Genomic DNA, 25,915 nt, shown 5'->3' on the forward strand with positions numbered 1-25,915 from the left:
TTTAAGGTTCTACAAATGTTTGTTTTGTATTTTATTTGGACGACTGAACAAAGTTCACATCGTCACACTCGGTACTTTCACTGCAGTGTGCGATTGAAAAGGTAGATGGAGCCAAGCCTTTGCCTTAGACCACTGGCTCATAAGAGAATGGATCCACTGGTTATTGTTGTAAACTGTGTTTTGTTCTGAATTGTGTTCATGTTGCATGTGGTTTAATGCTGAATTCTTGTAAAGCAATGTCCAGTTGTGGGATTTTAGAGCTCAAAAACCCATTAAGGACACAATAAGTGGACCACTTCTCGGCCTTTTACGTTCCCTTTTGATGCTGTGTGGCTAAATCAGTCGTCAGTGGATGCTAAAGTTTGCATCCCCTTAGTTTGAAATGTCATAAAGAGTAAAAATGGTCGGCGTTTAACAGACACAGACAAATGTGTTATTTGTAACCTACATATAATTCTTCAAACAGAATGTAAAATGTGTTATCAACACACCAATATACACAGTTATTGTAAAATAACTTGCAATAATTGTTTGTTCACCGTGTGTGTGTGTGTGTGTGTGTGTGTGTGTGTGTGTGGTGTTCTCTGCCCCCTACTGTAGGTAATGCTTCTCTTTCCAGAAACACAGTTTTGCGGGTGCAGTAAAATTCGGTGATGAGAAACCCAACACCTCCCTCTGTGTGGATGGATACCACTGCAGGTAAATGACAACACAAGTTTGTGTGAACCGATCCTTTAAAATGAGTGTTTGTCGGGGTTGTAGGCAGAAACGGACAGACTGTCATCACTACAATGGCACTTTTTAATCAGGTAATCTGTACAGCAGACGTGTAATTTGTGGCTATTAAAGTACATATCATGATCTACTCAACCTCACACTGACATTTAAACACAGTTTCTAGTTTTTGCTTCATGAAATCAATTTCACCTGATAAATCTTCATGCTGTGATCACCAATGTGACGTACTTTGCTCATGATAAATATGTGATAAAGATTGTGACAGTGGTTCTGATTTTACATGTGCGGACAACAGTGAACAGCTGCAAGCGCAAAGTCCCACAGACTTGCAAAAGACTCAAGGCTGCTATGCAGCGTACGGCATCTGCTCCCGCATTTGTCTGCGGCTCTAAGCAGTTATCTGTAACAGCACAAACAGCAGAATGACAGAGATATTAGTGCCAACGTGCACTAACATAACAAGGTAAAAAGGTAAAACAAACCGTGGGGAGACACATCATCACACCCTCAGTCCTTAGAGATGCATCTTATTACATGGGTGGTGTTTTCCCTCATTTCATTTCCTCCACCTCCTTCTTCCGTCCTTCTTTACATGTCCCTATATTTAGCCGGCCTGTGACCTGGATGCTGCACTGAACTCCTCTCTACACATTGTCAAAACAAGGGGCTAAATCTGTCCAACAGGTGCTATTCTGACACACGCACACAAACTATCTCGCTCTATAACTGTCTCCTTGTCTCCTTGTCTCCTTGTCTCGGCAAAACACAAACACGCCACCAGAAATTCGACGTGATGCGACACTGTTGCCAAGGGAATCGCAGGCTTGCGCTTCCCCAAAACCTGCTCTGGTGGGTCAAGTAACTCACGCTGAGCGATAATCAGATGAATCAGTGTGAGGTCTGCTGCAGTGCTTTTGCTTCTGTCAGACCACTGTTTATTATGTCCACTGAGCAGTAATGGAAATGGCAAGTTCTGTTAGAAATAAACATCACTTGATCTATACAAATGAAGTGTACGTGTGTGTCTCTTGCCCATTGCAGGTGTCCACACTGTGTTTCCACCTCAGTCTTGCCAGTGTTGACTCTACTGTGACGGGGTCTTTGGCCTCTCGGGAAATGTCTGTGGGCCTGAGCCGTTGGACGTGACCTCCACAGGAGGCTGGCTGTGAGAGGCACAGGATGGCAGCTCTGCCGTCTTTTGCTCGGCTGCTTCGGGACGTACGGTGGTGGACACGACTGTCTCCGTGCGACTGGCTCGGTAAATGCTCGCCTAAAAAAAACAGAGGTGACGAGATGCAACTGCATTTACCGCCATGTTATTGTTGTTATTATTTAGTATTGTAATGCAGTGTGTTATAATATGAGGAAAAATGTAAGATAAAGCTGTTTGGGTCTTTACTGGAACTTATTTAGACAAATAGGAAAAAAGTAAATTTTGCTTCGGACTGACGAGAGCTGCGTGTAATCAAACTCTTTGTCCCTTTGTTCTAAACATTATATCTCAGGAAGCCTTGAAATTGTTTCATCATATCTGGGACGAACCGTCCACTTGCTCTCAGGGATGAACTGATTAGAAGAATAACAGGGGCTACAACCACAAGTCTGCTGTTCTAGGTTTAGATTTGTTTAGTTCACTTCTGTTCACCAGTGCCTTCACCGAACCACAATTAAAACCGTTTCAGTCCATCTGTTGCACTTGTAGACTGGAGAATAAGATTTTAAATAGGTCAGTAGAGTCTGAATATCAAATTAATTCCTAACTTTGAATAGGGTTTCAGATTCTGAATAAAAGGTAACAGCACTACCGTTTAATGCTCCAGCTTTCTTGCTCCTCCAAACTCTTTGTGCAGAGTATTTCTCCTACCACAGCTCCGAGGAGTCCAAAGCTTAACGGACCTGCCATGTCTGCTATATTTTGACAACCTCTGTTCAATGGACCAATCACAAAATTGCTCTTTAACATTTTAAATTTCTTTGAGAAAAGTTAAGGATATTTGACTTTCGGGTGAAATTTCAGAAGGCACCTACAATCCACTGTAACCTTTACAGGTGAGCTTAATTTGACCTTCTCTAAACTTTTGAATGCACATGTCCAACTGTTCAACGTTTCTTTACCTATTGCATTACATCCTGTTCTCTAACAAAGTGATTAAACGCAAAAATCACAACGTAATTCATGGATCGTGTCTGAACCATGAATCAACTTGATCCACTAACGGTTCAGGTCCAGTGACATATTGTATTTAAACAGTTTTCTTCATCATGCTATTCCCACTTTGACATCATGAGACCAAGACGACACCTAAGAACTGACAAATTATTGAGACATTGCCCTTTTTTGTTGTGGTGTACCCACCACTGTTAGCTTTTGTTTCAATAACTTGTTTAAGATGAAGAAATTACCATCTCACGCTTCTACTTAAATGTCCTTCTTATCACTGCAGCATGAACTTTTTTACATTTCCTATAAATTTCACCGGAAAGTCGAATATCCCTAACTTTTTGTGAGTCGTGTAGGCTGTAAAAAGAATCCTGTCTATGTTTGTCTCACACACTTGTGTTTGCAGGTAGTGGGGAGTCTTGAGCTCCAGTTCCTCCTTAGCGACGGTGGGAGCACAGCAGCAAAACACCTGCTGGAAACCTGCTCTGAACCTGCCGACAAACGTGGAAGACAAATGCTTGGTAACGGGGCGGATTAAAGCCAGGCAGGATTACAGACACAGATTATCGGCTGCATGAGCAAATCTCCTCTATAAATGTGGCAGATCAACAACCAAACAAACACAGAGCCCCTTTCCCAGCGTGACTTCCTACCTGCTGTTGAGGCAATAGTAGATGATTGGGTTGTACATGGTGGAGCTCATGGCCAGCCACATGATGGCCAGGTAGGCCTGTTGGATGTAGAGGTGTTCGAACCAATCGGGGAAGAACTGGTGCAATAAGAAGTAGATGTGGTAGGGCAGCCAGCAGACGGCGAACGTGCACACGACCACAATCATCATCTTCACCGCCTGCCGCAGGCGAACACAGAATAAATGCACAGTGGGTTTAAAATAATCGTTTCAATGTTTTGGATGCAGGGATTAAAAAGCCATTAAACTGAACGATTGTGTTTGGTGGGGTGGAAGGCAAAGGACGGGGGGTTTGTAGCACCTTGCGCTTGGCGACCAGCTGCTTCTTGTAGTGTTCAGAGGAGTCGCCAGGAATCTCACTTGCCCAGAGGGTGATACCCACAGTGGTGTAAGCACATCCCATAATGCAAAGGGGCACGAAGTAGATGAGCAGGGTCACACACACGTAGTATCTAAAGCGAGTTTTAAAAAAAAATGACAAGATGAAAGACAAAAGGCAGAAAAAGGAGGCAAATTAATGAAGTGTCCAGTGGTTCAACACCAAATCAATTGGTTGAGTTTTTATGGACTCACAAAAGAAAGTGATTACTGACGGACGGAAACCAACAGTAATATCACTGTATAAATATTATTAGTTTGAAAGTCAGTCCACTTCAGGTATGCGATGCATAAACTTGATGCATGCATTGTACATACTTTAACTATCATCTACAATATGTACTTTTTTCTGAATTTCTTTTACTAGAAATATGCTCCAAATGTATCTTAATGAGGAGAGGTCCTGTTCAAACCTCCTGTGATCGACACTCTTCGACCAGCTTGGACAGAGATGCAGGCATTTTACATTTCTAACAGAGTTGCCCTTCTTTGCCGTCGGGTCATTTCAAGTTCAGGAGCATTTTCATCTATTGTAAATCTTATAGCAGGGAGGAGCTGGAGCTGTGGGCGGAGTGTTATGGAGTGTAGCAGAGCGTAGCCGAGCAGGAGCAAAGTGGCCTGAGTGCATCGAGTCTCGTGCCTCTAGTCGCATTTTGCAGCTTTGAAAACAGTTAACATGAAACGTGCTCCACATATTTATGGTCCTCTCAGGATGGTCTGGAAAACATTGGGCCAACATTTTAATTGCTTAATATTCAGTTTGACATACGGTGGTAGTTAATTCTCCTTTCCTTCTCTGCGAAAAGCCCAGCACAAAGACATCGGATTCACTAAATTATTGAAAATTATCATTAGATGAGAAAAAGGATAAAAATCCTAATGTCTAATGTGTGTCCAGTACAGACCTGGAATCAGGTCCTAGTTAGCCTAGCTTAGCATAAAGACTGGAAGCAGAGGGAAACTGTTAGCATGGCTTTGTCCAAAGTAGATCAACTTTACCCTGATACTTCAGCTAATTTATCAGCTTGGAACTCAATTCAATTCAATTGAACTTTTTCTATAGCACCAATTCACAACAAAATCACCTCAAGGCACTTTACAGAAAAAAGTCAAAGGAGGAAAAACTCCCTTTAACGCAAGAAACCCCCAGCAGAACCAGGCTCAGGGTGGGCAAGGGAATAACTGCACTGCTGTCTCCGTGTTTCCAGTCTGTGCTACTGAACCACAAATCACAGTTTTTATATGACAACAAGACAATAAAACAAGGTAATTGGTTAACTTTTTCCAAACAAAATGTGGAGGTCGTTGTGACAAACACACTTGACTCTGCAGCTCCCCTCTTCTCTTTTTAGCATCTTTCCGCTCATTGATTTGGTTCGAGGGTCTGCATCTTTACCGCTGAGCTACTCTCTCGCTGGTCTCATCACCGTCTCACAGCAGGCAGCTCTGTGCATTCAGCAAACAAGATCTGATGGACCTGTATCTTCCATCGGGCCAGACACCGAACAGCAGCCAGACACAGTTAGAGCCAAACACTCCAGAGTGAAAACACAAAATCACGTTTCTCTTTACGCTCACATTGTGTCATGTTTGATTGTGGATGATTTGTGGTCATCTACTTGTGGGCTCTATGGCCTCTTGGGCCCTATATGTGATGTACCATATATTTTTTTTTTTTGGTTGTTGTGTTTTTGCATTTGCTGCCCTCGTGTTGCCAAAAAACATATGCAAACCAGCCTTGAGAGTTCGTTTTGTTAAAACCACGAAAGAACTATTGCAAATTGCATTTTGAATGTTACATAATGATGAACTTTTCCTTAACCAGTGACAGTGCGAGAGCCTCGTGTTGCGCTTTACTCACATCTTCCTGAAGTCCACAGTGGTGTATTCCGGCCAGTCTATGTAGCAGACTGTGCGTCCAGGCAGCAGGGCAGTAGAAGAGTAGTAGTACTGAGGAAAGGCCAGAAGCAGAGCCAGCATCCAGATCACAATGATGGCCACACGGGTCACAGTAGAAGACAGCCTCTGCTGCAGAGGGTGGATGATAGCCATGTACCTAACAAACACAGACAGCACATTCTCTAGCATATCAGCTTTTATACTGCTCCAAATGATGAAAAAGAGTGAAGAGTGCTGCCCCGCTGGAAGGCGCATTGGTGGGATGTGTCAGTCAGTTTTAAGTCTATTTACAATTAGCTTTTAATAATTGTAGCTAGAGTTATGTCAGTTGCTCGTGCAGCTATGAATCTAAGAAATCCCACTGACTTCAGTGGATGTATGAGAACCCCTGAACCAGAGAGGTTTCACAGATGACCCAGTGGAAATATGGACTTTGTTGGTGTAATTCTTGATGCCTGTGCAGAAATGTGTCTCTCTCATTGTATCAAATACAATAAGAACCTCCACTCGTTGCAGCACTGGCACAGATGTATCATTTTGACACAGGCATTGCTTCAATATGCTGAAGATGTTAGAAGATGGAAATGTGATTAAAGTTTAGAACTTCAACTTTCATTTCTTGAAGGAGTTTTCTTCCAATTCTGCAACTTTTCATCTGATATCAGTCTTTCCATCCTAAATGTCTTCAGGGGACGGCAAACACAAATTAATTGGCATTGCTGTTCCAAATACTTTTGGAAAGGACTGTAGCTTCTGGCAACCAGTGGAAGCACAGTGTTCTACTGCTGAAAAGCACTTGGGTGGTGAAGATGGAGGGGGGCCCGCTCATCTTTGACTTTGCGTGTTTGTAAGGACTTTAATGCTCTTTCCCATCATTAGAATTCATGCAACTTATTATGTTCAGTTTATATTAGTTATATATTAGAACCTTCTTCATTTTTCTGGCTTTTTACAAGCAGATCTGTGACTGACATTTCCTGCTACCTGAAGATTAGCAAATGTGAGCATGAGGTGACACTAAACTATTACCGTGCCTCATTGCAGACTCGCGGAGATGCACCTATGGCTGTAGTCTTGTTTTTCCTTGTTCATAACATTTCGCAAAACCGTGCAAGAGGGAACTGTGAAAAAACTTTTATATTAAATCAGCTTCACTCGATATTGCGACAGTGGCTGAAGAAATCTTCAGTATTTTTGTTCCAACGTAGCCTTGAGGTTTCCATGTGAAAGATTTCTGGGCCGTGTGTTGGGATTTATGAGGCTGATCTTATCTACACATTTACCTTAGGACATGTAGGTTCATAACACCGTAAATGCAAAAACACACACGCACACACACCTGTCTGAAGCTATGGCTGTCATCGAGTAAATGCTGGCAAATATGGCAGCAATGGGGAAGAAGTTGTGGAAGCGGCAGTAACCCAAACCGAAGTACCACTCATTGTGAACGGCGTAGACAAAGTTGATCACTGTGTTGAATGCTGACATGGCCGCCTCTGCAAAGGCAAGGTTCACCTGCAGAAGAGGGAGAGAGTGATGGAGGTAATGGATGTGCTTGTGTGATTCTCTCCCTGCAAGACATATTCAAACGCCTAATGACCTGCTGCAATGGAGGCTTCCCCCCCCCCAACCCCCCCCCCCCCCCCGGCCGGAAGCCATTGTGTGATCTCACACATCCTGTTGAAAGTGAGGGTCTGTCAAGAAATTTCCAGCAGGGTTTGTGTGTCCACTATGTGTTTGCCTTTAACAATGTACTCGGAAGACTCTGAAGAATCCGATTTTTTGGGAGAAAGAGCTGCCTGCGAGACTAAATTCAGGGCCAAAGTTTGGACTTTCCCTTTGGAAAACGGGGCTGTCCTGGCCATCAACAGGTCACCTCGGACGTACAGCACAGCATTTCCCTGTTTCTGAATCCGAAAAAAATACATGTGTTTGTTTGTCACATAAACAGAATAAATTATAAATACATTGTAAAACCTTCATTAGCGTTTTGGTTGTATGCATGTGGCAGAGTGTGAGCTAACAAGGTCAGCAGCTTAAAAAAGCTAAAAAGATTATTCCATCAATCATCTAATCCACAGGATGCCAATCAACTGCTCTGATAATTCATCTTTTTAATAAATTATTAAGCATGTGTTTACAGATTTTCAATTGTATCTATTTAGTTTTATTTATTATTTTTCTAGCAATCCAGTAAATCTTTAGATGAGTTAATTAAATATGACCTTTTTTAATATAATTACCTCTTATTTTCTACTATTTTACAAACACAACAAATGATCAAGAAAAAAAATCTAATTCTATGATAAATAACGTCCATATACACGATTTTGCACTGCTTTTGCTTGACAATCTTTGGAGATTGTTTTTTTTTTTATGCTTCAATTTGCTGCAAAAATTAGTCATTTAATCACTCGGCCAATTGATAATCATTTAATTTGTAGCTATTTTGATTTCTATCCTAGGTAATTGTAGAAAACATGCCCGGATGCCTCCAAACTGAGGATTTGGTCTGACATTTTTAAACTTATATTTTGGGAATTGGCTCAGACAAAAGTGAAAAGGAATTTATTCGTCAAGACAAGTTGGAAGGACAGTAAGCTGTCGTGGATCCACAGCATTAAAGAATATATTAATATTCCGCTGCCATTTTACACAACAGGTTAATCAAGTGTATTTTCTTAATATACGTTTTTAATTAGTTTTTTTCTTTTCCAAAACTTTCCTAAACTACATTTATATCAGGTTGTTTTTAAATGCTGGGCTTGTATGAAAAACCCGAAATCTTTGTACCCAACATGTAAAAACCCCACTTGAATATAAAGTACTCGCTTCCGCATAGAAGACGCAGTAACACACAGTACTTACCAGAAAGTAATTGGTGACGGTCCTCATGCGCTTATGGGCCAGAATAATCCAGATAACCACGACGTTGCCGATCACAGACACGGCAACCATGCTGCAATACGCCACAGCCCACAGTGTGATCTGCCACACGGGCTGGATGAACTGGTTGAAGCCGTTACTACAGTTCGCGGACGCGTTGGCCTCGTTTGTGGCGCTACATTCGGTGCCATTAAACACAGGGTCCATCTTCGGGCGGGCAGATTCTGACTGAGCCGGATGTTAAAAATAGATTAGGGTCCTGTTACAGGAAAGAAGCCCATCCTGTGTAGAAAGTCAAGCAGCAGCCCTTATGAAAAAAAATAAATGAAATGCAGCTCGACGCTTTTGTGGTAAAACTCTCTTTACGCACCAAGAAGCCGTGTGCGCTCCGCAGGGCAACGCCGCACCTAAACGCACCAGGCTGCAGTGTACACTCGCCTCTCACACACGCACCCTTGTCCCCCTCCCTGTTAACACACCAAATGAACACTGATCCCGTATCACACACTGAAAATCACGCTACATGACTGATTATAATCTGCTGACTGTGGAGACCATTTAAGTCCAGACCTATTGTCATGGTCAAGAGTCCAGTCTGAGATGATTTTCGCTTCGTGACATGACGCATTATGCCATGAGATGTGTCCACTGTGGCCATAAAGGGAGAGACAACACTCAGGTAGGCTGTGGCATTTAAATGATGCTCAGTTGGTACTAAGGGGCCTGAAGTGTCCCAGGATATTAGCCCCCACACAATCAAACCACCACCAGCAGGATGGAGCCATGTTTTTTCCAGCCTTCTACTGTCCAATTCTGGTGAGCCCTTGTGAACTGTAGCCTCAGTTTCCTGTTCTCAGCTGGCAGCCGTGACTCCCGGCGTGGTCCCATCGGCTTCAAGGTTCGGCCTGCTTTCAGAGATACTGTTCTGCAAACGTCGGCTGTAACAAGTGGCTTGTTTGAGTTACTGTGGCCTTTCTATCAGCTCACAGCACTGTCGCCATTCTCCGCTGACCTCTGGCACAAACACAACATCACCTAGAGAACCGCAGCGCACCAGTATCCTCTAACCTTTGAGATGGTTGTGTGTGAAAATCTTGGTAGAGCTGCAGTTTCTAAAATACTCAGACCAGCCTGTTTTGGACCAGCATCCGTGCCGTGTTCAAAGTCACTTAAATCACCTGTCGTTTGATGCTCAGTTTGAATTCCAGCACAGTTGTACACCTGTACAATCTAATACAATCCAAGACAGCAGCTCTGCCGTGAATTCTACTTTTACAAGGTTATAATTTGTCAGTTTGTAAGTTGAAACTGTCAGAAAGCCTTTCTGACAGTGCATTATATTAAGAGCGTTAAGAGTCACGGCCGCCCTATTTAAAATAAATAGGCTTCATATGCGTTTGTCGATTATCATAAACAAGAAAGCAGCAAGATAGATAGATACTACACTTTATATTTCATGGATAAACAGCATCGTAAGCCACTGTGATGTGATACAGAACGTATCACAGCGTGTTGGTAAAATAATACAATGCTGCAGAAAAATACTCGGACCCCGAACATATATGAGCAAGTTAAGCTCTGGATGGCTCAAAAGAAATAAAATAAAAGTTGTAGATGAGACCATGAACTAACCCAGTGAACACAGTCATATTAGTAATTTATGAGTTGAAAAACTATTTTCGTCAACAAACCCAATTATCATTTCTAACTTCTATTTTTTGTTTGCTTTACATTAGACTGTGAAGATCTGAGACAGTATCATCTGAGTTCACATAGAATTAGACTGGAATAATTATGCTGCTGCGATTAAATCATTTCTGACAGTGCATTATATTAAGAGCGTTAAGAGTCACGGCTGCCCTATTTAAAATAAATAGGCTTCATATACGTTTTGTCAGTCACATATTTGTTGTTTAATAAATCATTTGCTAATACTAAATGATAGCATACACAAATCATAGTGCGCACGAAAACTACTAAATATGCGATGAAATTCAAAAACAGCCTAAAACTAACAACAACAAACGTCATCATTTTTTATCCATCAGACAAAGCTGCTTCATGTGCTACTTTTGTCAAAAAACCTGTAAAGCAAAACGAATGTAAAATTACTACCGAGTGAAATTGGCTGGTAACCTTCTGCTCCACCGTGGATCTTCACCCTGTTTTTCACCATGACTTTCTGAGAAGTCTCCTCTCTCTAAGGCGACTCTGGACTCAGACTTTCCTACACACAGTGTCCCAGTATAATAAATCCCAATAACAAATAATACATTTTAAAAATGTGCATACATTTTTCCACCTCAGTCATTAATTCAAAGCTAATCACTTTGGAAAGTGGCCCGTGTTGTCATCGTTATTGATTTCATGCTTCAACATCTCATCCGGTCTTGACAAACTGCGTTCATTTAAATTCGGAATGGCCAAATCAAGGTCAGCAAAAACGCATCTCAGGCTAAAACAACGCAGCGCTGTTTGTCTTGCTCTGAATTAAAGGCTCAGTGAGTTGAGGTCACAGGGTCGCTAGGTTGCGGTCAAATTGCATGTCAGCTCACAAGAGTAATGGAGACGCACACTTAAAGGAAGCGTATTTATCTATCAGCACCTTTACAACTGGCTGCCTGACTGTCACATGTGATCGGAACTATTAGAATCTACTGCAGAGAAAACAGGAATTCAATCTCATTTGTCACCTGCTCCCATCACAGCCGATGCACCTCTGTACCGGTAGTGTGAGCTCGTGTCTGAGCAAGTGACGAGGAGAAGATTTGACAGGAACACGAGAGGCAGAATTCACCTGAGAACTTCACAAGGTGCTTTCTTCATTTTCTTCATTTAGTTCTTCGTGGCCTCCCATGAAACTCCAATTAAAAAGTGAGAATTTCTCGACAGGAACATGCTGATACAATTCAAAGGCTATGATTGCAATTTCAGAGCAAGTGACAAAAGAATTACTGGAGTCGATGGAGAATTCAGAACAAAATGTGCCTCAGATGTTCATGTTTGCCCTAAATGCGACTTATGGCACAGAATTGTCGATTATCATAAACAAGAAAGCAGCTACGACCGATGCGCCATCCTGAGATACTACACTTTATATTTCATGGATAAACAGCATCGTAAGCCACTGTGATGTGATACAGAACGTATCACAGCGTGTTGGTAAAATAATACAGTGCTGCAGAAAAATACTCAGACCCCGAACATATATGAGCAAGTTAAGCTCTGGATGGCTCAAAAGAAATAAAATAAAAGTTGTGGATGAGTCCATGAACTAACCCAGTGAATACATTGTCATATTAGTAATTTATGAATTGAAAAAATATTTTCGTCAACAAACCCAATTATCATTTCTAACTTCTATTTTTTGTTTGCTTTACATTAGACTTTGAAGGTCTGAGACAGTATCATCTGAGCTCACATAGAATTAGACTGGAATAATTATGCTGCTGCGATCAAATCATCTTCAAATCCCATGGCATTTAAAAAAAATGACTTCTGTGCATGTGTGTATCAAAATGCAGGTCAAAGCAGGAAAAAAAAAATCATCATTCTTTGCCCCGAGGTTTTGATCCACAAACAAAAGCATAAAGTGCATATAGCATCAGATATGAAATACTGGTCACGGTCACATTCAATTATTCTGCAGAAGACTCTTTAAACAAAGGATAAGGCCTTATCGCTCGGATATGCAAATAAGTGGATTCATTACCAAATGCAGCCAAAATTAACAAAGAGCTACTGATGAACAGATGCGGTGGATGGAGCCAAATGGAGGCAGGAATGGAGAATTACATTCTGAAACATGGAGGATACTTTTAAATGATTGAATGACTGAATACACACAGAAATCAAATGAAGGAAAACACTGACTATTCATATGCCCAGAGAATAATTAAATACTGGGAAAAATCAAGGAATTTAACAACAAATATATTCTTGGAGACTCACGTTATAGAACAAGGTGTCAAATAAGTTTTTTTTTTTTTACTAATACAGCCACAGACATTTGCATAGCAGGTCCCCCCATCGGTGTGTGTGTGTGTGTGATTGTGAGTGTGAATGGATTAATGAGCCAATGGGCACAAATGTGCTAAGACTATTTAGCATTTAGTGGAAAAAACAACTGCAGCTACTATAATGATATTACACTGTGAAAAGAGCGAGGTAATAAGATCCAAACTCTGCTCGCGCTGATGGAAATGTTGATGGAAATCTTTAAGTTAAGTTGGCAAAACGTACCTTAATGTTTTTTTTTTTGCTATGTGGCCAAAAGAGGCGCCGATGAGAAAATGGAGAAGAAAACCAAGCAGGTTGTTCAGAGAGAAGGAAGTTAGACTGAAAGTCTCCGGATATGATACCTGTATTCTGCGGATGTTATCGTGGCCCAAAAGTCGAAGGGGGAGGAGCCAAATTGTGACCTGTTTGGATCACGTTCTTTGTTTTCGGTGGTAACGCGGAGGTCACGCGAGCTCGCTGCGGTGAAAGGTGGCAGCGGCGGAGACACTGCTCGGCTAGACGTTTCCAGAACAGACGTTCATGGCTTCTCATTTTCTAGCGTACATTCGGGTCAAGTTAGCGCGGGCTTTTCCAAACCCTTCACGGCGCCTAGTTACGAATTAAAACGAAGACGGCGGCAGGTGTTTTAAATCTACTAGTGACCCTCTTGTTTGGGGACCGTCCTCCAAAATCGTCGATTGCATAATTACGCTAAAAGTTTACTTTTACTTAAAAAAAGGCTAAAACAATTTGAAAGTTACGTCAGTGTGACGTACTTTTTATTTTAATTCATTTAAAGACTGGGGAATAAGAGATGTCATGGATTATATTGTCGACCGAGATCCTGCAGATTTTGTTCTCACCAGGAGCAAGTTAGGACCTTAAAACCAAAGTTGTTCACATTTTTGGTATTTTTATCTCCGCACTCGTTCATTTGACACATATCACTTGTGTGTTTTATTATTTAGAAAAACTGAAGTACATTTTCCAATTTGCATACATGGGCATGTTTTGTTAGCGATAAACATTTGAATTAGCAATAAGATGGATAAAATGTGTTATTATATGTGCAAGGTGTTGCAATTTATATTATTTATTTACTTATTATTATAATTTTTTTGACTGAGGTGTGAGACCACTGCAAGCTACTGTTGGATGAGCCAGGAAGCCGATCCACGATGCGGGCTGCATCACTCTTCACTTGGATTTCAGATAAGATGCAGCACATCTGAAAATAGAAACCAGTTGTTTACAGCCAACTGGTGGTGTCTTGTTGTTGTCTTGCAGAATAATGCAGGATGCCTGGCTCATGTCACCTCATTGAGGATGGCTCCATCCAGTGGTTTATATGTGTATATCGACCAGTTTGAAGCCCCGTCAGAATTTCTAAGAATTGATTTGTACATAAGTTATTTGCTAAATAGCATGATAAGTCCCTCGACACTGCATTTGTCGAATTGGTTGCAAATCCATTGAAAACATGCAATCAAACAATGTCTGTATCCTACTAGTGAGTTTTGTATGCAGGTGTCATTTAAAACACTGGTTTTAAATGATTTTTCATACACTGTAGTATATATTCTCCCAGCGTTCTGACAATTTGCTAGACAGTATGTGTTGAGTTCTTACTATGATCTGAATGATTTGTCGGCTTTGGTTTGTTCAAACATTTTTTCCCGACCCAGTATATAAAGTCAACTCATCTTTTGTTTGGAAAATGGGTTTGAAAAATCAGTAACTCCATAATACTCTATAATAAAAAGTATCTCAAAAGTGGTATGAATTTATTTAGAGAGAACTGATCTCTCTCTCTCTCTCTCTCTCTCTCTCTCTCTCTCACACTCTCACACACACACACACACACACACACACACACACACACACACACAGACAGTCCAGCTGCATCCAGTACCCAGTAATCAGATTGTACAAGCACTGAGAGCAGTTTGTTAATGTTTAGTTGCTGCCTTTTACTCAAGAGATTAACAATATTGAAATTGGATCCAGTATTTGTTTCAGAACTATAGAAATACTCCCAACTCCCCCAGCGTCATCAGTCACATCAGGTAAGAAATATAATCATTGGTTTTCATCTTACAATTCTATCATATTGTGATTCTCCTGCTTGTGTTTGATATTTGAAATTATGTTTTAATGTTAATTCGGACATCTGCAAAATCTGTTATCTAACATTGCAGTTTACTTTACGTGTAGTGTTTTGTCCATTAGAACTGACACATTAGTTTATATAAATGTTTATATTTTATAAATATAAAATATAACTGAGCAACTTAAAAGGTTGGAGGACACTGTTGACTTTAATGTAATGGTGCATTAGGACGATGTCAGGGTGGATGAGAAGCTGAGCCAAATAATATTTGTAAAAGTTTTTCCCTTATTGCTCAGTTTTAATGAAGATGGATTTTAAGTCTTTAAGAAGATTTATTGTAAAAAGTTTATCTAATATTTACCTCATCATTGGGGGTTGTTTCATTTAAGTGCATTCCACTAAAATTCGTGGCCATTTGAATCAAAAAGTCTTAAAACAGTTCAAATTTATTCCACTAGGAGAACAACTGTATTGTGCGTGTGGCATCGTTTGCATGGCAGCTTCAATATTTGACTTAGATTTTTGCATATGGGATATTTACTGGGTCTTTTTATTACATCAAAAACATACTGCAAAATAACCACATTAAAATGAAGGGGTAGTCATTTTGTTAAGAAGTAAGACTCAATGCAATGAGCTAAATTATTAATCCGCATGGTGTAGTGAATGTTTATTTTTTTGGGAGGCTCCTCCAAATTTAATGGCGAAGGTGTGTTTACAGCTGTTGGACAGAAGTACTGCATCTGTGAAAACACACAACTTGGAAGTTGTATAGTTGTGTGGCTAAAGGGACGAGCTAAAGTGTTCACAGTTGATCACCACCTGCTTGCCTCGTCTCATAGGCCACTAATACCTAAAAGGGTGTTTGACAATGCAATTTACAGTAGTACTAAATACATGGAATTTGAAGGGGACCGGGTTTACTTGTGAGGTCACAGGGTTACTTTGAAAAAACAGTTGACTCCAAAGCACATTTCTTGGTGTCAGCATGTTACCTCCTTTAACCTTTTGCTGACATTCTTAACTAATCAGCGAAAATGTTCCGGAAAATGTTCAGGACAAACAATTGCTAAGAATGCATCTCATTATACTGCGTTTGTGTGTGTGATTGTATCCATGAGTTACTCTGCATGGCTGCACTCATGTGACTGTCCTTCACAGTCACTGATCAGGCTTCAGGGATTTATCGGCGATTACAAATGACATCTATTGATCAGCCTAGAAAACTCCCCTAAATAAGCTTTAGAAACGAAGACTCAGTGATCAGTTTATCGTGCACAAGTCACATTGACAAGGAACGTGTCTGGTTGTCATTGAAACAGAAATACATTTTATTGTTTTGATTTTTGCTCTACAGCATTACATTGAAATCATGTCACTCACCTTAGATTGCTCACATTCATTTATACAGTATTTATTTGCTTACTGATGGAAAAGCAGCAAAAGCTTCTATCATGAGCAATACATAAGAGGGATGATACTTTTAAATGAGGTGCCTTTAGTAAAGGGTGATAACTTATACCTTTATTAATGGATTAAGCATTAATAAATATCAGCTATGAACAAATGCTGGGTTGTAAGCTTGATAAAATGATTCTCTTGGTGTTCTAATTCTAACCTAATAAAAAGAAGTGCCTTCAAATGGAACTTGTTCTAATTGATAATTTATGTAACTGTTCTATAAAGCATAAGTAAAAAAAAAACAAAAAAAAAACAAAACTAAATTGTCTTGTTTATTCTTGTTTTGCCTTGTTGCCATAGCTGGGGGCATTATGTTTTTTCATGTTGTCCGTCTGTCAGTCCCCTCCGTCCTATAATTCTGAATGCAATATGAACTGATTAGGTTTTGGGGGGCAGAATTTACAGTTGTTGTGTCCTGTAATGAGAGATTGAGATTTTAGAGCCACGTCTCTAAAATGACGCTCAGTAGATTAAGCTCATTTCTATATTAATTGTATTACGAGATGTCTCTGAGTGTTGTTAAAATTCAATAATACCATTTATAATACTACATACAGTTAATTGAAAAGGTAGATTATGAGACTGGCTTGTTTTTCCCAAGTGTCTTGAAACACCAAGTCCCACAGCAGTTTGGTGGAAATGGTGTGTGTGTGTTCAGTGATTGCTCGATAGCAGTATTGGATTAGGGGTACTTGGAAAACTTCTCAGATACCGCGCTAACCTCACATATTGAGCAGTTGGGCCGAGGATGGATGTTGTCTGTGGTTTGGAGGTGTTTTAAGCTGGGTGAAAATGACAGTGTTCGAGTGTGAACTGACCAGTCTTCAGGTGTGTGCCGGCTACTATTTGGAGCAGCAGTGTTTGCCAGTGTCTCATCAGCTAAACTGTGCGGAGAATTGATGAGGATTCTTCCAGCAAGTCATACTGCATAATGGTAGACATCAGTTTAGCACACACAGTACTCAGTATGGGTACTTTTACTTAGTCTGGGAAAATGTGGTATCAGGACATCTCTACTTTGTTTTGTTGGTGGTTCTCATGCTTTGCGCTTTAATCTGGTCCTGAAGTGCTCCTGGGCTTTTCCATTGAGTTTTCCTCTAGGTCATCCATCGATTTGTTGAGGTTGCTGTGGCACATGGGTTGCCATGTGGGCTGGCAGTTCTCATGTGAGTCACTCTAAGGCCTGGAGGATTCCTTAACCAATCAAATGTCTGCAAACATAGAACTTGTGTGATGATTGCTGATAATTTCATGTTTCTATCCCATAGAGCTGTGCGCATGGATAATCACAGAGAAACCAAAGTTGAGGATGTCTTAGGAAATCTCTTCCTTTTCATTTCTGCAGGTCTGTTACAGGATGGATCATCATGACTGGCAACGGGGCAGAAGTAGAGGTCACAGGTGCTACGATGATGACGATGGTGAGAAATATTAAACCTGTTGCATCACTATCGAGGCTGCGACAGGTCGTTTATGGTGCCATAATGTGGTTAGCTACAACATTGTTTGGCTTGGGAAAGTTGGAACGTGCACTACCAAAATGCGGCATTGACTGACAAAAAGGATCTTTAATCTTTATTATTTCATTTATTGGCCCATTGTGGGCCAGAGCAGCAAGCTGTAAACACAAAAATCATTTAAAATTGTCTTTAAACTGGGTCAACGGTTTCCTGTCTTCACACGCAGCAAACACAGATCAACATAAATTATGTTTCCACTAGTTGGTCTCTACTGACTTCTGAGAAAAATCCCCTGCTCTTTAGCTGGTAGCTGCCTTTGGTTGCTGTTAAGTGTTGGATAAGGGCTCAGTAGATTAATTGAACCTCAACTGCCTAAAGGCCGAATTACATAATGTTTTTTACTTTATTACTTTATTCTTTATTACTGAAGTGTAATCTCCAAGGAAAGCTGGTTCAAACTTTTTACAGGTCTTCACCAACATGTTTAAATCCAGACTTAAAGAATTGGAGATGGAAAGCAAAAAACACGAGTTTTGGGTTGGATTAAGCTGATGGTGGAAGGAAACCTACTGTAACTACAGACTTTATTTTTGCGTGTGTTTGTGTGAATGTTACTCTTAGTAGGACAAACCTTTCCTGCATTAATCCTCTTGCATGTCTATTCTCCGTCTACCTCTCAGAGGCCCAGCCTCTCTACATTGGAGTTCCAGTTTCGCACAGACGCAAAAGGCGCAGACATCACTCGTATGCCAATGAAGCCGACTGTGACACACGGCACTCGCACTATGATCACCACACACATCGTGAGCACTTGCACCGGGGATATTGCCTTGACAGAGAGGAGCACTATGATGATGACGAGGGGAGTACAGAGCGTAACGAACATGCAGACCCCACAGGTTAGCAATTAGATGTGCATCACGAAATGTCATTGTTTTCAGAAATGTAACTGATCACTAAGGCTTAAGAAAGCTTAAGTCAATATAATGGTGTAATATCATAAAGTAAATTACAAATCAAATAAAAAAAAACTGTTTTACTAGGCTCTAAAATATTAATGTGGAGAGGTGACATCAAAGCCTCCTATCATCCAGACTCCCAGAAAAGCACTGGCAGCAGTGCAGAGATGCTGTATTTGCTCCTAAAGGTTTTTGAGTGAGGTTCTTCCTCCTGGCCAGTCAGAGAATTGCAATTATTTTCACTTGTTGAGTAAGTTTTTGAGCATTTTGTCATTTTGTGTGATTTTTGTAACAATAACTACATTAGGGTGTTGGAAGAGTGTAGCAGGGCGTAGAAGAACATAGCAGAGCTTCTAGAGTGAGATCTGAGTCGAGCAGAATGGATCAAATTGGAATCTTATGCTAGTGCTTCAGTGGCTTTCAGTTACAAATCGTAGCTTTGCCAAAGTTAGAAATCGCTCTACTGTTCAAGGAAACAACAAACAAATCAAAGCAAACAAAACAGAAAATAAAAAAAAAATAGTTTAAGGTAAAACAACCTTAATAAGGCAAAAGTCTAATAGGAAAACTAGAAGAAAGCTCAAATTTTTTACACATATTAAGCCGAGATACTGAAGTACTTGAGTACTTGCTGATACTGAGTACTGATGGGATTACAAAGGGTTGTCTCACACAAAATCTGACTGTGATGTGGGACAGCAAAGTCTGAACATCTGAAGCCAGTTCAAGCCTTCATTTCTATGACTTGAGCTAAACACATAAACTCCTACAAAGGGAATTCCCTTTATTTTATGGCAGCCATCAAGACATATTTTGTTTTACTGCTAAAGGCTTCACTTTATTTCAAAGAAACTTTTGTCTGGAATGACCTCGTCTGCGGGGCTTTAAGTTCCAGTACCGTGCCTGAATCTGTTGCAGTTTTTAAATATTAATTTTATAGGTTTTAAAAATGAAGGACCATATTAATGACAAGTTGATAATTTTATTGATAATGTGACGGACCTTGATGTCGCATCAGTATATCAATGTGTTTTGGTGGACAGGTTTACTCTCGTCGACCACTTTGGTCCAGAGCTAAAAATCTCCTAGCTAATTTAACATTGTCATCTCAATCTGGTCGTGAATTTGGGTCATATTGTAATAACTCTGATGGTTGTAATAACTTTAATTCGGCACCATTATCAGGTCAAACTCATTAAATTATGAATTATTTAGTAGCACAGCTTATGGCATCAGAGATATAAGACCTTACTGGTGCCCATGCTGTTGGGTCGGTAGATGAAAGAGGCCTTTGGTTTGTCTAGCTGACAGTTTATCTACCTGTGGTGAGAGTGGAAGATTCTGGAGCTTGCATGTGGGCAATAATATTTTGCAGCATAATATTTGTTCCCAAGGGGCCTTGAAGTCTGAAGCCTGTAAGCTGATTAGAGCTGAGGAACTCCAAGCTGTGCGAGCATGTTATTTGAGACGACTGAGTGTTTTGTGTATCGCGTGCTTTGTATTTATGACTGTTTTCATCAGGATTCAAGTCAAATTTGTACTTGAAAACACACCTTCTCAGGTGGATTGTTGGAGGCACTGATACAGGCCTGGAGGCATCACCAGAGCAGTAGAAGTTATCTTAGTGTTTCTTGCATGTGTGTTTCCAAGGAATGTGTGTATACGTGTGTGTGAAGAGTGTACTACAGGGCCCTGTGGTGTGTGTCAACCCTCTTAAAGCCCTTGGCTCTTTGGAGAGTTTAGTGGATTTCTGCCGTAGCTCAGAGAAGACCTTTCCTGACTGACTGAATTGGGCAGGTCTGACCACTTGGACAGACTACGTGGTAATAAAGGTAATAAAGCTCGCTGTGGAATAAAAGAGACGAAAAGCGTAAATGCAAGAGGACAAACGGGGAGAAAAGACATATGTGAGCAGGACTGAAAGTGCGTCAAGTCTCCCCGTTCTTGGTGGAGAACGAGGAGTAGTAAGCTAAGGACCCTCGAGCTCAACAAGAGAACAGGAAGTCTTGTTCGGTCTTACAGTCGGTGGCTAGAGAATCCCGTGACCATGCATGATCCTGGGACCTCAGTTCCTTCAGTGATGACCTCTCGCTGGATTCTACCAGTTTCCCGAATAGGTAAAAGTGGCATGTGAAAGAAGAGGGGCCTGAAAAAAGAAAGTAGATTGATGCTGTTTTATATTAAGTGTTTGGTAAAAAGATCTCTGGCTACACACCGATTAAATGTGATTGCAGTATTAATGCATTTGCTTTTGTTTATGTTTTTTATGTGTCAAAATCAGAGGATTATTGTAGTTTATCAGTGAAGAACACAACCTTTACTTTCTGTTATCCCAACAGTTTGGACTAAATCCCTCATGTGGTTATAGTCTGTTGATTCACCATTTTAAAAAGTCAATGGTATAAAAAAAATAACTGGTTAATAACTGGTCAATGGTTAAACACACTGTAATGACTAGTGTTGTTTTAGTTCCTATTTTCTTCACCTCAGTTTATGCTAAGTAGACCCTTCAGTGTGAGCTGGCCCTTTATGACAGAGCTGAGGTGGTAATGGAAACATTATATTGTACTGTGAATATGCACCATGTGTAGATAACTTAGGTTACATAATTGTTTCCTCTGATTGTGATTGTGACTGTTGACGTCTCTCTCTCTCTCACATGACACAAGTGTTATTGACTTAGAATTTTTGGTTTTGGAGAGACAACAAACAGACACCAGTGACACAGACATGCTCATGCTGACGCACACACAAACGGTGGTGGGATTCGAGTGCGTAGGACCTCCAGGCTTGGATGTTAATGCAGATTGATCTGATTGATTACAGTTACAGGACTCTGTGGTCCGCTCGGTAATGAAGGGTCATTGTTTAGATAGGACTCTTCCTAATGTCTGTTTGACTAAAACAGTTCTCCTGGGGCGTCTTAATTGGCTCAGTGGTCAAAGGCACATTTTGTCTCATTTGTAATGGGCTTTATTTCACAAACCTCTAATTATGTAGAGACAGGTGGGAAAATAGAAATTCAAAGTGGAAAGTCAGCGGTAAATTGTTGAATCGTAAATTCCGAGCGTGAGATGAAAACTAATCGTCTCTTGTTTGGTCCTCACCCTGTAGTGTCCCCTGCTGCAGAGAGGCTGCGCCACATACTGGGAGAAGATGACAGCACCCCAACACCCACAATATTCACTGAGATGGACACACTACAGCATGATGGGGGAGAATTAGAGTGGAAGGAGTCTGCAAGGTACTGTGCATGCACATACAGGCCTCCGATTGTCAGAACCTTCATTAGTTTAGGATTTGAGGCCACCATGGAATGAATTTAGGAGCTGAGGGTTGCTTCTGAGACTCCAAGGGTGCTGGATGACAGGGGGTTAACGCTACATGTGTAAATGATATAACATGATCCTGCTGCTTGGCACTGCACAACCTTCTCTTTAAACAAATTTTACACATTGGGCCAACGTTCTTTTTTTCCTCCATGTCTGTAGGTGGGTGAAGTTTGAAGAGAAGGTTGAGGAGGGAGGAGAAAGGTGGAGCAAGCCTCACGTCTCTACGCTGACCCTCCACAGCCTGTTTGAGCTCAGGACCTGTCTGCAGACGGGAAGCATTCTGCTCAACCTGGAGGGCTACTCACTGCCCCAGATTGTGGGTGAGTCCAGCACAGTTTCTCCACTTTGTGTGTCATGAGTAAACAAGACCACTCACACCAACCATAGCACCCGCAGTTTTCCGCTGATTTCCATTAGTTTCATATGTTAACTCATAGGCATTTAGTAATGTATTTAAAATCAGGGGCTTTGTGAAAAGTCTCGATGTGGTTTTAGTAAAATGTCACTATACTGTAATCAGTGTAACATTTGCACTAATAGGAAATTATACAATAAACCACCACTGCGTGGTAAATTTGAAGCAGCATAAATAGATTTTTCCCCCTTTTTTTCCATGTTGGCACAGCAGAAGAAGCTGAATGTGTTATCACCTGATAAAGTTCTGTGTCTGCCTACACATTGTGGTGTCTTAAAGTGTGCTAATAGAATTATTTGGCACTTTAAGTACCTGTCTACTTCTGCTGGAAGTTAAGCCAATGTGAGTCCGATTTGTCAGAAAACCTTTTGAACAAACACATTGATGCAGAGAGAAACTGCAGAGGGTAATAGTTGGTCTTTTAATAGTTTTTTTACTACAGGAGCCCTCAACTATAAATGATTGCAAGCTGTTTACACATAGTTTCGATTTTTATTTTTGAATTGCTGTCGGTGGCTCCTGTTCAAGGATGAACGTATTCATCCTTAGTGAACTAAACTGGTCGAATCCTAAAAACAAATCTGAAAATTACTCTTAAAACCCACAGTGTTTCTTTTAAGATCCATAAAATAATAATAAAATTGTATTAGTATTAACTGATACCTTTCCGATCCCAGTGGGAAAACTGTTGTTAGACAGCTGCAGTATGTTTTGTGAATGCAGAATGATTTTTATGGATCATATAAAGTGAATGACGCTGAACACTGAATTTAGATGAAATCGTGGATCGGCAGATAGCTGATGGTCTAATCCCACCGGACCTTAAGGAGAAGATCAGCTTTGTGTTGCTCAGGAAGCACCGTCACCAGACCAAGAAACCAATCCACCGCTCGCTGGCAGACATCGGAAAGTCCTCCAACACTGCTCCCAGTAAGTGTGTGCACGCTCTGTACGTAGTTTCAGCTACCTGTCAACAATCACAGAAGGAATCCAGTCTTCGAATTATAATGCTTCCCTTTGTTTTCTACTGTGTTGATTCCTGCCTATCATACCTTTCCTCATGAAATCACCTCTTCTGTGATCGCTGTTTTTTCACATCGCCGTCCGCTGCTGCTGCTGCTGCTCTGTCAGACCGTAGTCCTCAAGTTAACCTGAGTCGTAGCACTAGTTCAGCTTCTGGGATCCACCGTTCCACAGAAGACCTACGATCTCGGCAGTCAAGCAGCCTTGGCCGCCTTCGTGAGTCTGAACACGCATACAGTACATGCAACATGAGTTCAATGGCGTTTTCAGAAGAAGTGGGGAAAATGTGCATTTATGCTACTTTGTTTTGCACCTTGCTTACAGATCTGAAGTAAATCGTTTTTCTTAGCCACATTTATTGAAGAGTTACAGAATAATTGTATGAGTTGCGTGTAAATTCTGCTTAAGAATTCTAAAATTCAATGGCTCACTCTCCCAGCTATACTTCCTGACTTCATGACACTTTAGGTGGTTTTGTGTGCATGTACTCACCATAAATACAATGTGAAAATGAAAACGAGTCGACAAAAAAAAATAAATAAATAAATTCTTCCAGATGACAACTGATCATGATCCTGTCTACTTCACTGAGTTATTACTGAACAAATGTCTTCAGAGACAACACATCTGTGGCATATTCTTGTAAAAAAATGTATGTGGTTCACTTGCAGATCATGCCCAGAGCCGAAGCATGAACGATATTTCAGACACGCCGAGCACAGACCAGGTAATTTGTTTTATTCAAAATCTCTTGTTTGTGTGGCTGCATGGGTGGATTAATGTGCACACGATTGCTACTGTGAGTGTAGCTCACATATACTGTACTTGTGTAAATGTGTTTTGGACACTACAGAGCTTTATGGCACTGAGTAATAAGGTAAACCAGGCTTTTTTTTTTTTTTTTTGAAGTTGGCAGTGCTTTAGCAGTATTTGAATCAAAAGGTGACACAGCCTTGATGAGGCCGATTGAGTTTTTCAGTGCTCCAGTGACACTGATAATAAATATCTTTATAATGACAGTGAAGTCTCCAAGATTTCAGTCCCTAGCACATGACATTGAGTTTTTGTTTTTTCCCAGAGTTGGCAGCTGTCCTCAAATACAGCAGATTACTCCCTGTGATGACTTTTATGTTTAAAATCCGTGGAATGCTCCTTTATTATCTGTAAATTCAGTGCATTAAGTTTTGCATATGTGCATATAGTCCGTGTCTGTGTTATTGATTTGTAATCAGCTAATCTCCTGTCGCCCGCTGGAAATGATCAATAATTGATTGTTTCCTTTCTGCACATGGATAATAAAACGCAATGACACATCCTCTTTCTAAACCAACCTGTGCTTTTTATTCATGTTGCTGTGTTTGTGGCATGAAAAGCTGAGCCTTGTTTTATGAGAAAGTGCACCGAGTTGTCGGAACTAATCCCTCTAATCTGCACCTGGTAGCTGAGGTGGGAACTTGTGAAATTCAGTTGTACATGCATGTTTCCACCTATGGTTGTGGGTTTGTCTGCGGAGCTCTAAGCTTTTCTTGTTCCTCAGATCTTAAGTGTTTGAATGTCTCACAAAAAAAGTGTGGCACTGGAGGATTTTACTGTTCCAGTCACTCGCTTTTGCTTTTAATTTGTGCTGAGGTGTGTGATGACGACGTTATCTTTCCCTGTATTCAGTGAAACAAGCAGAGTGCGCTCACAGCTGACCCCTGCATTTGGTATAATCATTTGTTCACAGGTGCTGCTCTGCCACCCAGCTCATCGAGCTGAAAAACATAGATTCATACAATAAATTACTGCTTCGTAACATGTAATGCCTGCTGGAGTAACATAGAGCTACGTGAGTAAATGCCCCACGGTTTATAGCTGTGGATGACATCAGAACTGAGTGGGTATGTGAGACTGGAGAGAGCGAATGAGAACCAGCTGGTGGATTGACTCTGAAAGCAGCATTAACAGATTAGGAGGAGATTTTAATTTAAGCACCCACCATTCGGGGATCACGTGCTTCGTTGGCGAGTGGGATGAGGCAGGGGTGCAACAGACCTGTGTGGTTTATGTTATTAATGCTGTGCAAAACAAGACCTGGGAGTCTCCTGGTTCACATGGAACCAGATTAGTGCACAACTTTCAAGGCATTTCATCCAAATAGTTGCCAACATTTAATTCGAAAACACAAATGTCAACGTCATGATGACGCTAGAAGGGAAGTCGGAGTGTCATAGCCGAGGTCAGTGGGCTATATCCTCGGGGACCTTGGTTTAAAATGTATACGGTGGAGCGACGTTAGTCATCAGTAAAGACGTACATGCTTAGTAAGGCCTTTGAGCTAAAAGGGCAAATAATGAGAAAATAATGTGTCACATGGTGAATTCATACATAGACTGCCGAGATTTCTACTCACGCTTTCTCACC

General features: G+C 40.8%; 2 protein-coding genes across 2 annotated transcripts in view; one reads left to right on the forward strand and one right to left on the reverse strand.

Annotated features, from left to right (window-relative positions):
* Positions 1-731: 731 nt before the first annotated feature.
* Positions 732-9,343, reverse strand: tacr1b (tachykinin receptor 1b). Its single transcript, XM_067483568.1, has 7 exons — positions 8,736-9,343; positions 7,207-7,382; positions 5,830-6,024; positions 3,892-4,042; positions 3,553-3,749; positions 3,294-3,390; positions 732-2,008 (listed from the first exon to the last, which is right to left on the reverse strand). Exons 1-7 carry the CDS (start codon positions 8,958-8,960, stop codon positions 1,823-1,825), a joined length of 1,227 nt encoding a protein of 408 aa, XP_067339669.1. The 5' UTR covers positions 8,961-9,343; the 3' UTR covers positions 732-1,822.
* A 3,851-nt stretch (positions 9,344-13,194) lies between these two features.
* The window catches only part of slc4a5b (solute carrier family 4 member 5b), a 29,115-nt gene continuing 16,394 nt past the window's right edge, over positions 13,195-25,915 (forward strand). The window contains exons 1-8 of the mRNA XM_067483662.1: positions 13,195-14,818; positions 17,669-17,744; positions 18,464-18,682; positions 21,857-21,986; positions 22,234-22,394; positions 23,264-23,419; positions 23,621-23,728; positions 24,184-24,239. Coding sequence (XP_067339763.1) covers positions 17,681-17,744; positions 18,464-18,682; positions 21,857-21,986; positions 22,234-22,394; positions 23,264-23,419; positions 23,621-23,728; positions 24,184-24,239 — 894 coding nt within the window. The 5' untranslated portion in view covers positions 13,195-14,818; positions 17,669-17,680. The remainder of the gene's footprint in view (positions 14,819-17,668; positions 17,745-18,463; positions 18,683-21,856; positions 21,987-22,233; positions 22,395-23,263; positions 23,420-23,620; positions 23,729-24,183; positions 24,240-25,915) is intronic.

Source organism: Channa argus, chromosome 18 (genome assembly GCF_033026475.1).
Source record: "Channa argus isolate prfri chromosome 18, Channa argus male v1.0, whole genome shotgun sequence".
NCBI lineage: Eukaryota > Metazoa > Chordata > Actinopteri > Anabantiformes > Channidae > Channa > Channa argus.

Coding starts and splice junctions, on each gene's coding strand:
- tacr1b (XM_067483568.1), bottom strand. CDS start 8,960: ATGGACCCTGTGTTTAATGGCACCGAATGTAGCGCCACAAACGAGGCC. Junction 4,043..5,829: donor ACTGTGGACTTCAGGAAGAT/GTGAGTAAAGCG, acceptor AACTCGCTTTAG/ATACTACGTGTGTGTGACCC. Junction 2,009..3,293: donor CCCACTACCTGCAAACACAA/GTGTGTGAGACA, acceptor TGTTTTTTTTAG/GCGAGCATTTACCGAGCCAG.